Below are 14,039 nucleotides of genomic sequence, written 5' to 3' on the forward strand. Positions count from 1 at the left end.
AGTATTAGGTAATTACCTGAGAAAATTTCCTTAGGGCCTCACAGGATATAGTTTCTAAACTCTTGACAATCCTTGGATGTCATTCTCTAAAGTATGTTATTTTGTTATAATCCCTCTTAACGTGCAGTACAGAAAACTAACTATGTTCTTCCAGAATTGGCTTGAATGTAGAGTATTACTTTCCTTCTTTGGTATTTCTATGCATATGGCATGAAGAATGGAATAATTTGGTTGGGCTCACACTTAACTATTCCTCTAAAACCTTTCACTCTTTTGTAAATGATTTTTGCTTTTTAGTTATCAACCATTCAGCATTAATACAGGCCTCATTTCAAAATACGAATCAAAGTATTCATAACAAAAGTATAAATAGAATACTAATAGATTATTTTATCTTCTTTCCCATAGATAGGATGAAAAACAGAAAGATCAACAATATACCAAAAGAAAGGCATTTTAAAATATTAATAAACTCATTTTATAAATCTCTCATATTTCCTATAGGAAAATTTAATATATTTAGATATTTTAATGATGCTCTTCTTCTAGCCAATCTTTCCTATAGGGAATACAACAGATCTGGAAATAATAATTAGTTGAAATGTTATAAAACTCAAAAGAAATATGATAAACTGCTGGCCTCACTAATTGGCAATTTAAAGATGAATACTTACAAGTTCATGGATATCAGTTTTAAAGATAGAATGTACTCCAATAATGAAAGGTGTTGGAGAACTTAGAACTTCCAGTAGCTGAGCTGGGAGAATGGGAATATAAGGGTAACTGGAAATAATAAAAATATATGTAAGATATATTTGTTTTTCCATAATATAAACAAATTTTTCTTTTTATTTTTATGCTAGATAAATTTTATATTACTTATGTTTAGAAATTATCAATATTATTCTTATAGTTGTTAATATTTAATTTTCGAAAGGACAGATTTAAAAAATCTTCATGTGAAAGATATCAGATAGAAAAATATATAAAGTAAATGGAACCCAGGGCAGCTTCTTTATCCCTTACCTGTCCTAGGCAAACAGTCTTTTTGTTTTTTTTAATCTTGCTTAAAAGCATCTTGTCTTACATAGAAATCTGACATCAGACGATAACAATGACTCCCTCCCTTATGGGCCCTCCCTCTCAATGCTGGTGATGATTTGTCTATATAAAACAACCACTCACTTTATATTTCAATACTTGATTTTCAGAAAGAAAACAAAAATTAAGGCTCAGATACTCTTTTATCTAGGGATTAAGAAAAACATGAAGGTAAAAATAAAATAAATAAAATCTGCCAACAGTCTAAATTTTTTTCCCTAGTTTATATGAACTGAAGTTTCCTAGATGTTATCATTACCAAACTAATAAACCAGTATATTAGGCAAAATATTCTACTTACAGCTCTATCAGGCATCACTGTTAAGATCATTTTGTTTTTCACTTTTTATCATGGAAAATTTTTAACATGCCCCTCAAATAACAGAGAAAAAAAGGAAAACAAAACCCTATGTGTCTAATCCAGATCTGACAATTACCACTGTATAATCACATATATATTTGTGCCCACTTGTGTTCCCTTCCCTATTGTACTGTTTGAAGCAAATTCCAGACATCTTATCATTTATACATAAATACTTTAGTAGGTATCTAAAAAAGGTAAGGGCTCTTTTTTTAAATATAAACATAATACCATTATAACCCCCTAAATTAATAATTCTTTAATATCAAATAATCACAAAGCACTAACTTAAGACTTTTATCATCAACTGTATTGAAAGAGAATTAAATGCTACTAACAATACTATTCAAATTAATTTTTTTCCACTAAATTAATCAACACTCAGTGATGGATGGCTTGGAAAAGTTCCAAATTCTAGGCTAGATTTCTATCAGAATCATGACTTTGCAAAAAAAAAAAAAAAAAAATGCCCTCGTGGTTCAAAACTATTGTGCTATGACATTGTGACTGATCATTAATAATTAATGCATATTTTGAGAATTAATTAAAAGTACCAAGTAAAAAAATCTCACCTATATTTAAGAGGAAACATTAAAGATTCCAGGGCTCTGCAAGCATCACTAAGTCTCTGGAAACTTGCAGAATGGAAGAGAACCTTATTTTCTGTGAGGACTGCACAAAAGAGGCTGAGGACATTTTGAATACCTGAAAAACACAAAAGCAAATGCTTACCAAATGCATTTAATTTTATATATGTTGTCAACAAACACAGACCTAGAATGACTTGGAATGAAAAAGCCTTTATTTCTGAAATTTCTCAAGAAAATTACTTGGTTAAACTATAAATTCCATATAACCTATAAGTATTTGTTTTACCAAACTTTCAGTTTTATTTTTATTTTTCAAATCAGTTTCGAATACTGATTTGAAAAATAAAGAAAACACTTATTGATCATATTAATTGCTTGGAAATACGCTATTACCTTCTTTTCAACTTCATCTCCAAATTCTGTACTTAAATTCCTGTTAAGACACTGGAATTGTTCTAATAACTTTTTTCCCCTTTAGAGTCCATTTGTCTGATGTTAACATCACCACACCAGCTTTGTTGTTGACATTTTCCTGGTATATCCTTTTCCACATTTTTATTTCAACTTTTTTCTACTTCTTATAAATAGCATATAACTGACATTTTAAAAAACCAGTCTGACAACCTTTATCTTGTAACTAGACCATTTAATTAACTTATTCTTATTGTAATGATTTCTTATAGTATCTTATCTTATACTTTCATTTGTTTTCTTTTTTCTCTATCTTTATGATTTATATTTATCCTGGCTCTTCTTTTAATCCTTCTGTCAGTGTGGAATTTATAAACTCTGTTCTTATTACTTTTAGTGGCAACTCTAGAAAATTCAGCATGTATACTTATCAAGTTGAAGTTAAATAAGTACATCATTTCTTATTTTCTCTTTTACTATTGAATCATCTTTTTAAAAAAAGTATTAGTTCAACCTTAATTACATGGATCCATTAAATCAAGAGCCCACTTTAGTTTTCTCAAGGCAAAATACTTTCCATATTTCCTTTTACCATAGCTTGTCCCTTCACGTTATACGTGCAAATTTCTTCTTGGCCAATTAATTGCTGTACTTTTTATCATTTCCAACTTATCCCATATGATACACCTAAACTTAGTAGTTCAGGTTTTTAATTTTCTCCCATTTGGACTAATGTAAGAGTTTCATAATGGATTTCCCTAATCCGGTCCTCATTCACTTCAAATCTATATCCTCCAGACAGTTTCTAGTATCATGTACATAAAATGTAAATCTGATTATGTCACTTTCATGTCTCAAACCCTTCAATATTTTCTAATCCTTTGAAGCAGTGATTTTCAAATGCATTCTGTTCCACAGAAGCAATTTAGTAAGAGAAGCTTTGCTTCAACTTGTTTAATGTATTTATCTCTCTGAAACTCAGTTGGTAAAATGAGGATAATATTAAAACCTATGCAATAAGGTTGCTATAAAAAAGTAATGGGATAATGCCTGGAGTTCTCAGCACAGTACCATGGTAAATAATCAAGACATATTAGCTGATATTATGATTATTATAATTATTGTAGTTACCATTAATTTCCTTTGAAATTAGGGTTTTGATGCTAAAAATGTTTGAAAATACCAAACCTACAAGATTAAGTCTGAACTCCATGCCAAAATGCCTTCACGGTCCTACTCCCATCTTTCCAACCTTATTGCCATCTCCCAGACCTCTGTGATAAATATTGAACTAATTTAGCTCTCAGAACACTTCTTTCAGTTTCGTATCTCTGCTACTTGTGCACATGTTCTTTCTGCCTGATTTTAAATTGCGAGTTTCTCAAAGATTTCTTTCAAAATATTACTGCTCGCTAAAAATGCACCTGGTCGCCCAAAAGCTCTGAGGGAGATGTACAACAAGATTAATGTTTTCATGATTGCTAACACAACATCCACTCTGCAGACCATGGATATAGGAGGAATTTCAACTTTCAAGTATTCTTTTTGAAGGTTGAAGTACTTTTAATCACAGAAGAGTAAACAAAAGTATAAACTTAACAGCTCACCCAGTGGCTGTTCTCCTCTAGCCCTCAGCTCACCTTCTCCCACCCCCGATTCCATGCATACCACTGAGTAAATGGCAGCAGTTATCTCTGTCACGACCAGGTGGTAGGAAGGGGATCTAGCTAAGGGAGTCAGAGCAACCCTGGATATCCATCCATGGTTGTCTGTTTCTACACAATTTCATGTAAAATATTCCAGCTCTGAAAGAAGAATAGTGCAGAAACCTGCAGCTGAACTTGGCTGCAAGAGCCTCAAGAGTCATGGGTAACAAGGGAGGGGACAGTCCAGAGCCAGGATAATTCAAGATGCAGCCAAATCTGAGAATGAGGTGGGTTCAAAGGAAACAAGTTAAGAGCCTAGTGGCCTCAGTCCAGAATTGTGCCCCAATCGAGGCAATGAAACTCATGCATATACAAATCGTGCTCCACCTTGTGTGGCAGCATCTTGTACTACCTACACACACACACACACACACACACACACACAGCAAATAATATTATTGAAAGAACATGGAGGGTATTAAATACGAAATGGCAGAGTTTTGTTTTTTTAACATGAAAATACTTGCTTCTTTGATTCTCCTCAGTGCCCACAGATTCCTAGTCACAGGAATGTAGCTGTGGGGAGGCCCAGGAAGAGTAGGATGCCAGTGGCCCTATAGGTCCATGTGTGCTGAAGTCCCCATACCAACAATCTTACTCTTCAGCCCAGTAGCTGCCTCCCATGTGACTATTCACCCAATTGGCGCATTGCTGGAGTTGCTGCCACAGGGTCTTTTGTGTTGGTGGTCACATCTTCTTCTGAGCTGCTCTCCACAACACTGCAACCAATCTTAGACACCTTTCCTTGGATCAAAGCTTTGAAAGCAATTCACACAATTAGGTAGGACCAGATGACATGCAGAACCTACAGGATTAGGAGAATGCCACTGAAGAGCCACCAGGAGGGACAGGGCCCAATTACCTCCCAACTCTCAAAGAGAGTCATGTTCAGAATTCCGAATGGAGAGATTCCTAGATGAGTGACCATAAAAACAGCACTGATGATCACAAAAAGGGTGTCACAGAGACACTGATACCTGGCATAACTGACCAGCTTGGCTGCTTCTAGCAAGAAATCTGAAGCATCATGTAGACACATGACCAGAGTTCCTACCCAGACCATGTTCCTGATGTAGGAGAAGGTGATGAGCCCAATGGTGGCCGAGTGATGCACAAACATGATCAGAAAGTCCTTTCTTTTAATGTCTGTAAACTGAGAAAACATGAGACCAACAGAAGGCCAGTTCCATGATATAATAGTAATAAAGCCCACTTCTGAGAGGCTGATAAGACAGTCATGCCGGCAGTGTCGGGTGTCCCAAAGCCAAGGTGATGACCACAGAAATCTAATTCCACAGCAAAATATACATAAATAAAAAGTGAATCTCCAAATGCTTTCACAGAATTTACTAAGCAATGGATTTTTCAGACGTTTCCATCCAGTTGCTTTGACATTCCCTGCAGCCCTTTCTCATCAAAGTACTTGGTAGTCGATATGAACACCTTTTCAAAAATGGCATTGGGTTGAGCCTGATAGAGACCACTGTCCTGGATGCTAACGTGGAGTGTGCAGATTTGGCAATAAACTGCTCAAAGGGCAGCCTCATGGACAACACGTCTGCCGCCAGCAGGAACACTGAGAGGATGTGCCCGGTCTAGGGCCATCACCTGGCCCTCAAGGTCTGTCCAGCTCACATTCTGGGGCATCCAGAAGCATTTGCTCCACAACCAGCCCCACAGCAGGCCCAGGGCTCCTGTCATCACTGTCGTCATCTTATGCCCAACCCATGGCCACCTCTGCCACAATTTCAGCTGCTGCAACAGCCAACAGAACCTGTGGAGAGGTGACCCCAGGGCAGAGCCAGATCTGTGACTCAACTTTCAAGTCTTATTATTTAAGAAACACATTTCATAAGGCTATAGCTGCCATAAATAGTGACTGCTCCAATGAATATGGGCAAAGTAAAATGAAAATCTTCTTGAAAAGATTCACCATTCTAGGTGCCATTAAGAAAACTGGTGATTCATGGGAAGGGGTGAAAATATCAACATCAACAGGAGTTTGGAAGAAGTTGAATCTAACTCTCATGATGATTTTGAGGGCTTCAAGACTGCAGTGGAGTAAGTAACTACAGATGTGGTGGGAATGGCAAGAGATTAGAAGTGGAGCCTGAAGATGTGACTGAATTGCTGTAATCTCATCATAATACTACAACGGAGGAGTTGCTTCTTATAGATGATCAAAGAAAATGGATTCTCGATATAGAATCTACTCCAGGTGAAGATACTGTGAAAGCTGTTAAAATGACAACAAAGGCTTTATAATATTAAATAAACTTAGCTGATAAAGCAGCAGCAGGGTTTGAGACTCCAATTTTGAAAGAAGGTCTACTGTGGGTAAAATGCTATCAATCAGCTTCGCATGCTACACAGAAATCGTTTGTGAAAGGAAGACTCAGTCGATCCAAAAAACTACATGTTGTCTTATTTTTAAAAACTGCTATGCCACAACAACCTGCAGCAAAACCATCACCTTGATCAGTCAGAAGCCATCAACATCGAGGCAAGACCCTCCACCATTAAACAGACTATGTCTCACTGAAGGCTCAGATGATGGTTAGCATTTCGTAGCAATAAAGTATTTTTAAATTAAAGTATGTGCATTGTTATTTTTTAGACATAATGCTATTGCATGTTTAATAGACTACAGTATGGTGTAAATATAACATTTATATGCACTGGAAAATCCAAAAATTCGTGTAAGTCGCTTTATTATGATATTCACTTTATTGTGGTGTTCTGGAACTGAACCTGCAACATCTCTGAGGTATGCCTGTAATGATACTTACTGCCTGCGTCAGTCTTTACTATGATGACTATAATATGATTTTCCAAATTCAGCACTTCCTCTATGCTCACCAGTCAGCACTCAACATTCAGCAATTAGCCCTAATTTATTCCTGACTAACTGCTTATTTATAAATTCATTATCAGTATGGACTCATGAATTCCTACTTTTTATTTCAACATTCTATAAGTCAATACTACCTTTAATTATTTTTGTGGTAAACAGGTCCTAGATGTAGATGGGTACCCCCTTTAACCTAGTTCCTCTGTGTCCTTGTGACATGAATATAGACCTTGTTTTTAAAAATTCTTTCTTACTTTCTGGCTTACCAAAATAATCCAAGCTCATACTGTATCTATCCTGTCCCAGACCTAAAGTCAGCTGTTGCTACAAGAAGTACTGGTTCTTCTGTGAGGAATGATATCAAAAACCAAAATTATGGTTATTATGGTAAATGTTATATCATCTCTCATAGGATGTCTTTGTTTCTGGACCAATTCTGCAGATAGACCAAGGAAATATATGCATTTACATAATACAGATCTACACACATACATGAACACATATACATGCATATATGCAGACAAACACATGTATATGTATATGTGAATACACACACATATTGTACACATGAGAAATCCTGAGTCTACACCATTACTTTCAGGTCTAATCCATTTCCACAGGACCTCCTCACTGACTCCAATACATATTTGTATGTCCCTCCTTCCAGCGAGAACTCTGTATCTTAATAACATAAACATATTTATTCATTTGCTGATTCTATATATTATGTATAAAATAGCTGCAGAATTTTTTCAGCCATCCTAACTCTAAAAACCACACCAACTACACAGGAAAAAAGGAATTAATGATTTGTTTGCAATTCTCTCCTCAAACCTATCTAGTATTGAGGTTATAAAGTCATAAATAGAGTTCTTAAGTAACTTTGGTTAGTTTTCCTCGTTAGTGCGGTTATGTTATTTATTTTAAAGACAGTGAAGTTTGTTTCTATATGCTTTTAAAGATTTTCTTTTTTGTTTCTTCCCATGATGGTTGATCTAATATTATTTTCTGAAGATGTGAGACCTAAACATATTTCCAGAAGTCAAAACTATATAACTATGACTACTTTCCTGAACAAACAGTATTGTGCCAATATCACTTTCCTGGTTGTTATAATGTATTAATTATAAATTATTGTTAGGGGAAGGTGGGTGACATATACTTGAGGATTCTTTGCACCAATTTAACAACTTTATGTAAGTCGAAGTACTGTATCTATTAAAATATAAACTAAACATTTATATTTTAAAAGTCTGTGGCTGTATTAGTTTCCAATGGCTGCTATAACAAATCACCACAAACTCAATGACTAAAAACAACACAAATATATTATCTTAAAGATCTGGAGGTCAGAAGTCCGACGCTTGGGTTTTCAAACTTTTACCAACTGCCCATATTCCTCTGCTTATGTCCCTCCTTCCAACTTCAAAACTGGCAAAGGCCAGTCAAGTCTTTTTTCCTGATGTGATGTCAGAGTGCATTACTCTGACATTGACTCTTTTGTTTCCCTCCTTCCTTCATTGAAGGGCCCTTGTGACTACACTGGGCCTACCTAAAGGAACTGGCCCTCAAGTTAAATTTTGAAGAATAAGCCGAAGTTAGGGAGACAAGAACAGCAAGGCTCTTAAAGCTGAGAGATCACGTACAAAGAAACAGAACTGATGGAGGAAGAGACATACAAGTAGCTCTGCCAAGGGAAGGTTCGTGAAGAATTTGTATACTATGAGAAGGAGTCCAGGCTTTTTCCCAGAAGACTCCAGGGAAGAACTTTTCCCTCTCTACTCCTATATGAACCCTCTGCAAACCCCCACAGAAAAGATAATCCATTCTAATAATCTATCAAAAAATAAAATTCATAGTCAACATTATTTAGTATTAGAAAATTGTGAAGAAGGAACGCATGAAATTGTAAGGGATTCTAACTTATTTACATTAGTTAAAACAACCAATTAATGATATCAAGGGGGAAAATATCACACTATACTTACCAGGACAGGATTTATGTGTCATTTAGAGAATGAGTTAGGGACCATATTCTAGTGCTTAAAGGATGTTTTTCATTAACCAGAAAATTATATAGTGTAACACAGAATAATTTACCCACACCTAATTTACTTATTCCTCTAATATTTAATTCCTCAAATATTAAGAAATTACATTAATATTTTAATTTTTAACTAGCAATGCTTGTTGCTAAATTCATAACTACACAGTTACTTAGAAATCCAATTTCTTTGAACTGCAAGTCATAATCAGCTTTCTCCATAAGCCTGAATTGTTTCTTAGTCTTTGGTAGCCAACATCCATCCAAAGCTGCACAATGACGGAGAAGACAATATGAAAAACAAACAGTCCAGTGATAATTACTACTGATTTCAGTACAATGGTACATACACATCCTGTTGATTATTCAAATAGTAAAACATCCTGAAAAATTACTTCCTGATCTTAACTTTTCTTTAGGGTTAAAGTTCTAAAATTTGTAACACCAAATATTAACAAATGTATTTGTTTCCTGTTTTGAAAAACAACACCATAAACTTTTCTCCAGAATCCTATCCTTCCCTGAATAATAATGACATGCTGTACAAATAGAACACTATGCCTCAGCTTTCAAATAAAAAATTGATGAACTGAAGGCCGTGATTTCAAGACAGGATATATTTCAGAAAGGCTTAAACAATTTACTATACTTCTTTCTGGTCAAATTATAAAAAAAGGGGATTTCTCATTCATTCAATCACTATTTGTTGAGTACCTATGATGCTCCAGGTACAAGGGATACTGCACTGAAGAAAAACAAGATCCCTACCTTCACAGATTAACTAAAGGTTTATATAATTTATATAGTTTAGTTTTACAACCAAAATTGAGAGGCAATGTTTAATATCTGTTACAAATTCAGAATGTTATTTCCAAATGTTAGAAATGGAAGTCTTCTAAGTAAAAAATAGTTAAGAAATGTAACGAAATTGGGCAACCAATATGTGGGTATATTTTAGTGGTTACAAACATGGGCTTATCCCTTTGAGAGAGACATGAATTAAATATACTTTCTGAGCTTATAATTAGAGCAATATGGCAATTCTTAAATATGAACAGTGAATTAACAAATACATATGACCACGAAGAATTCTAATCTAAAACTGTATATCTCAACAATCCATAAAAGACCGATTTTCACTAAAACTGTGTAAGAAGGTACAGCACATTTCCTTCTTTGTTTAATGCTATTATTTGTTTTCTGGCTCTAAGATAATCACATCAGATTATTCCAACACCAAATGGCCTGGATTCCTAGTCTGTACCTGTTCTGATTGACTAGGTTTTTAAATCTACTTTAACATCTAAATTCAAGAAGGAGGAAGCAAAAAGGGCCTTAGAAGTAGAATGGCAGACAAAAGGGAAGGATAAAATAGAGTGAGTAACTGGAGAATTAAAGCAAGGAGCAGAAATAACACTTCTAATTAAAACTTCTTCCTTTCTTCTCCCCCTCCTCCCATCTTCCACTATTAAACCTTTAGACTGAGCTACTGAGATGTATAAGAAATTGCTCAACTCTGGGGATGAATATAAAGAAATATAAGGCAGGCTTATATGAGCTCACAGTTCAGCGAAGATTGCAGATTGGTAAATAAATAATTAAAACAAAGAACAGAGACATGGACAAAGTGCTACAGAGCACGGAAAAGAGGGCAATTTGTCCTTCTGTAATTTGTACACTGCATATACTTAAATGTTGGAGTAGCCATATTTTATAAGAAAAATAATCTCTAAAGTACTGAAAGAGCAAAATGAAATTTTAGACAAGAGAACTTTGTGACAATGAAGGATAATATTTAATGGCTATCTTGTCTCAGAGCATTTGCATTTATTAAAGGAAAATTCATTACAAAGATAGAGATAGCTATTTAATAGCAGCATTTAAGCACCATAAAAGGTAAATGAAGATCTTTTTGAACCACGATTCTTCTAACTGCCTCAAATTATATCATGCAGTAAACACATACTTTATTTATGTGTAATTCTAACAAGAGTAACACACTAGCCAACAAGTGCTCAATTGGTCAATGACTTTCAGTCTTTGGTATTTTAAAAATAGTTTACTTTAAAAAACTAGCATAAATATTTAATCTTTAATTGTGAAAGAAAAGCAATCAATTTCCTGATAACATTCTGACTACTTCTTACAACCCTATGTTGAAACATGATTTCAAGACAGGATATATTTCATCGAACATCAAACTATTTCATGAAGTCTTTCATGGCTCTATGACATTGCTTATGTTCTTTTTTCTGCCTGGAATGTCCATCTTCCTCTTTTCTAGCTAGTGAAAAGTTAGTTCTTGGTCTTTCCATTACTGTACTAATTATACTGTACTATAATTTTTAAAACATATCTCCAGTTCATAAATTTACCAATCAACATATTCTTCTTAAAGAACTTCCCTTTAAAGAGAATAATTTTGCACAACTTAACCCTTCATTTTTTCCTCTGGCATCATTGCATCTTTTTATTTCAGGAACATAAATTATTTTTCAAACTGTTATGAAAAGTTAATATCACTTCAAGAATATGTAGCATTATAGACAGAAGCTTTTATAAGGGAAGACAAAAGAGATAATACAAAAAGTTTTCCATTAAAATATTTAAGAATAGAAATAACTTTCTGAATAGCCAGTTACAGCTACAATCAATATTTTAAGAATGTGTACAAAGTAAAAATAATATTTGTAAGATAAACTAAAGGAAAAACTCTAACATTTAAGAACTTTATAAAAACTATATTTAGTATTAGTGATAATCAACACAGATAATAATAATAGATAATTAACAATTATTATTGGCCTACTAATAGTTAACAAAAAACTGGCTACAGTTAAATATTGATAAACAAAAAGATAGTATGCATATAAAATAGTTTATACCAAGTCTGAACCATGAGGAAATAGAATTTTTGAACAGACCAATAATGAGTAAGAAGATTGAAACAGTAATCAAAACCCCTCAACAAATAAAAGTCTAGGATCAGATGATTTCACTGGTGAATTCTATCAAACATTTATAGAAGAATTATTACCAATTCTTCTAAAACTCTTCCAAAAAGCTAAAGAGGAGAGAATACTCCCGAACTAATTTTCAAGGCCTACCTCATCCTAATAACAAAGCTAGATAAGGACACTACAGATAGTTCCCGACTTAAAATGGTTCAATTTATGGTTTTTGGACTTTACAATGGTGGGAAAGCAATACACATTCAGTAGAAACCGTACTTCAAATTCTGAATTTTGATCTTTTCCCAGGCTTGTGATCTGCGGTGTGATACTCATGATGCTGAGCAGTGGCAGCGAGCCACAGCTCCCAGTCAGGCATGCGATCACAAAAGTAAACAACCATACTCTACAGTGTACTGTGTTGCCAGTGTTTTCTGGATATTGTGTCCTGAGGATGTTTAAAGTAGGTTAGACTAAACTATGATGTTCAATAGGTTAGCTATATTAAATGCATTTTTGACTTAATGATATTTTCAACTTATGCTGGGTTTATCAGGACATACCCTCATTGTAAGTCAAGGAGCATCTGAAGGAGCATAAGAAAACTATAGGCAAATATCCTTGATGAATACGAATTCAATAATTCCTAATAAAATACCACCAAACTGATTCAACGACACATTAAAAGGATCATACATAATGATAAAGTGGGATTTATTCCTGGGATGCAAGGATGGTTCAATATACACGAATCAATCAATGAGATAAACCATATTAATAGAAAGATTTAAAAAATCACATGATCATCTCAATACAGAAAAGCACTCGACAAAATTCAATATCGTTTTACAATAAAAATTCTCAACAAGTTAGGTATAGAAGAAACGTACTTCAATATGATAAATGCCATATATGACAGGCCCACAGCTAACATATTACTCAACAGTGAAAGGTTAAAAACTTTCCTGGTAAGATCAGGAATAAGACATGGGTGCCTACTTTCAGCTCTCCTATTCAGCATAGTACTGCAAGTCGTAGCCAGAGTAATTATTAGGCAAGAAAAAACATTAAAAACATCCAAATCAGAAAGGAAAAAGTAAAACTGTTTCTGTTTGCAGATAAAATGATCTTATATATAGAAAATTCTAGAATCCACCAAAAAGCTACTTAGACTAAATGAATTCAATAAAGTTACAGAATACAATTAACATACAAAAATCAGTTGCATTTCTATATTCTAAGAATGAAATACCTAAAAAAGAAATAATAAAAAAATTCCATTTATAACAGCATCAAAAATAACAAAATACTTAGGAATAAATGTAACCAAGAGGTGAAAGATCTGTATGTTGAAAACTACAAAACTTTGATGAAACTGGAGACACAAATAAATGGAAAGGTACCCATGTTCATGGGTCAAAAGAATTAATATTCTTAAAATGTCCATATTACACAAAAACATTCAATGCAATTTTTATCAAAATTGTAATTGTAACTGAATTCATACGGAACCATAAAAGAACTCAAATAACCAAAGCAATCCTGAGAAAAAAAATAAACCTGGAGGTATTATAATTCCTGATTTCAAATTATATTACAAACCTATAGTAATTAAAACAGTACAGTACCAGCATAAAAACAGACATAGAGATCAATGGAACAGAATCAAGAATGTAGAAATAAACTCATACATATAAGGTCAATTCATTCTTGACAAAGAAGCCAAAACTATTCAGTGGGTAAAAGAGAATCTCTTCACTACATAGTGCTGGAAAACTGAATATTCACATGCAAAAGAATGAAACTGGACTCCATCTCACATCAATACACACAAAGAAAACTTGAAATGAATCAGATACATAAATTTAAAAACCCAAACTATAAAACTTCTAGAAAACAGAGAAAAAAGTTACATTGATCTGGGCAATGATTTTTTGGATGTGACATCAAAAGTGCAAGCAGCAAAAGCAAAAATAAACAAATGGGACTTCAAATTAAAAAGTTTCTATACAGCAAAATAAACA

The 14,039-nt window shown here is 33.9% G+C and overlaps 1 protein-coding gene and 1 pseudogene across 4 annotated transcripts in view; both read right to left on the reverse strand.

Annotated features, from left to right (window-relative positions):
• Positions 1 to 14,039, reverse strand: part of SBF2 (SET binding factor 2) — a 369,201-nt gene that overhangs the window by 158,523 nt on the left and 196,639 nt on the right. For all 4 annotated transcript variants that reach the window (XM_039863556.1, XM_039863554.1, XM_039863555.1 and 1 more), the window contains exons 7-8: positions 2,035 to 2,167; positions 675 to 783 (exon numbers count right to left, since the gene is read on the reverse strand). In XM_039863556.1, the coding sequence (XP_039719490.1) occupies positions 675 to 783; positions 2,035 to 2,167 (242 nt within the window). The remainder of the gene's footprint in view (positions 1 to 674; positions 784 to 2,034; positions 2,168 to 14,039) is intronic.
• LOC120603185 (ceramide synthase 5-like) lies at positions 4,539 to 11,960 on the reverse strand (annotated as a pseudogene).

This window comes from Pteropus medius, unplaced genomic scaffold, assembly GCF_902729225.1.
Source record: "Pteropus medius unplaced genomic scaffold, Ma_sr-lr_union100, whole genome shotgun sequence".
NCBI classification, from domain to species: Eukaryota; Metazoa; Chordata; class Mammalia; order Chiroptera; family Pteropodidae; genus Pteropus; species Pteropus medius.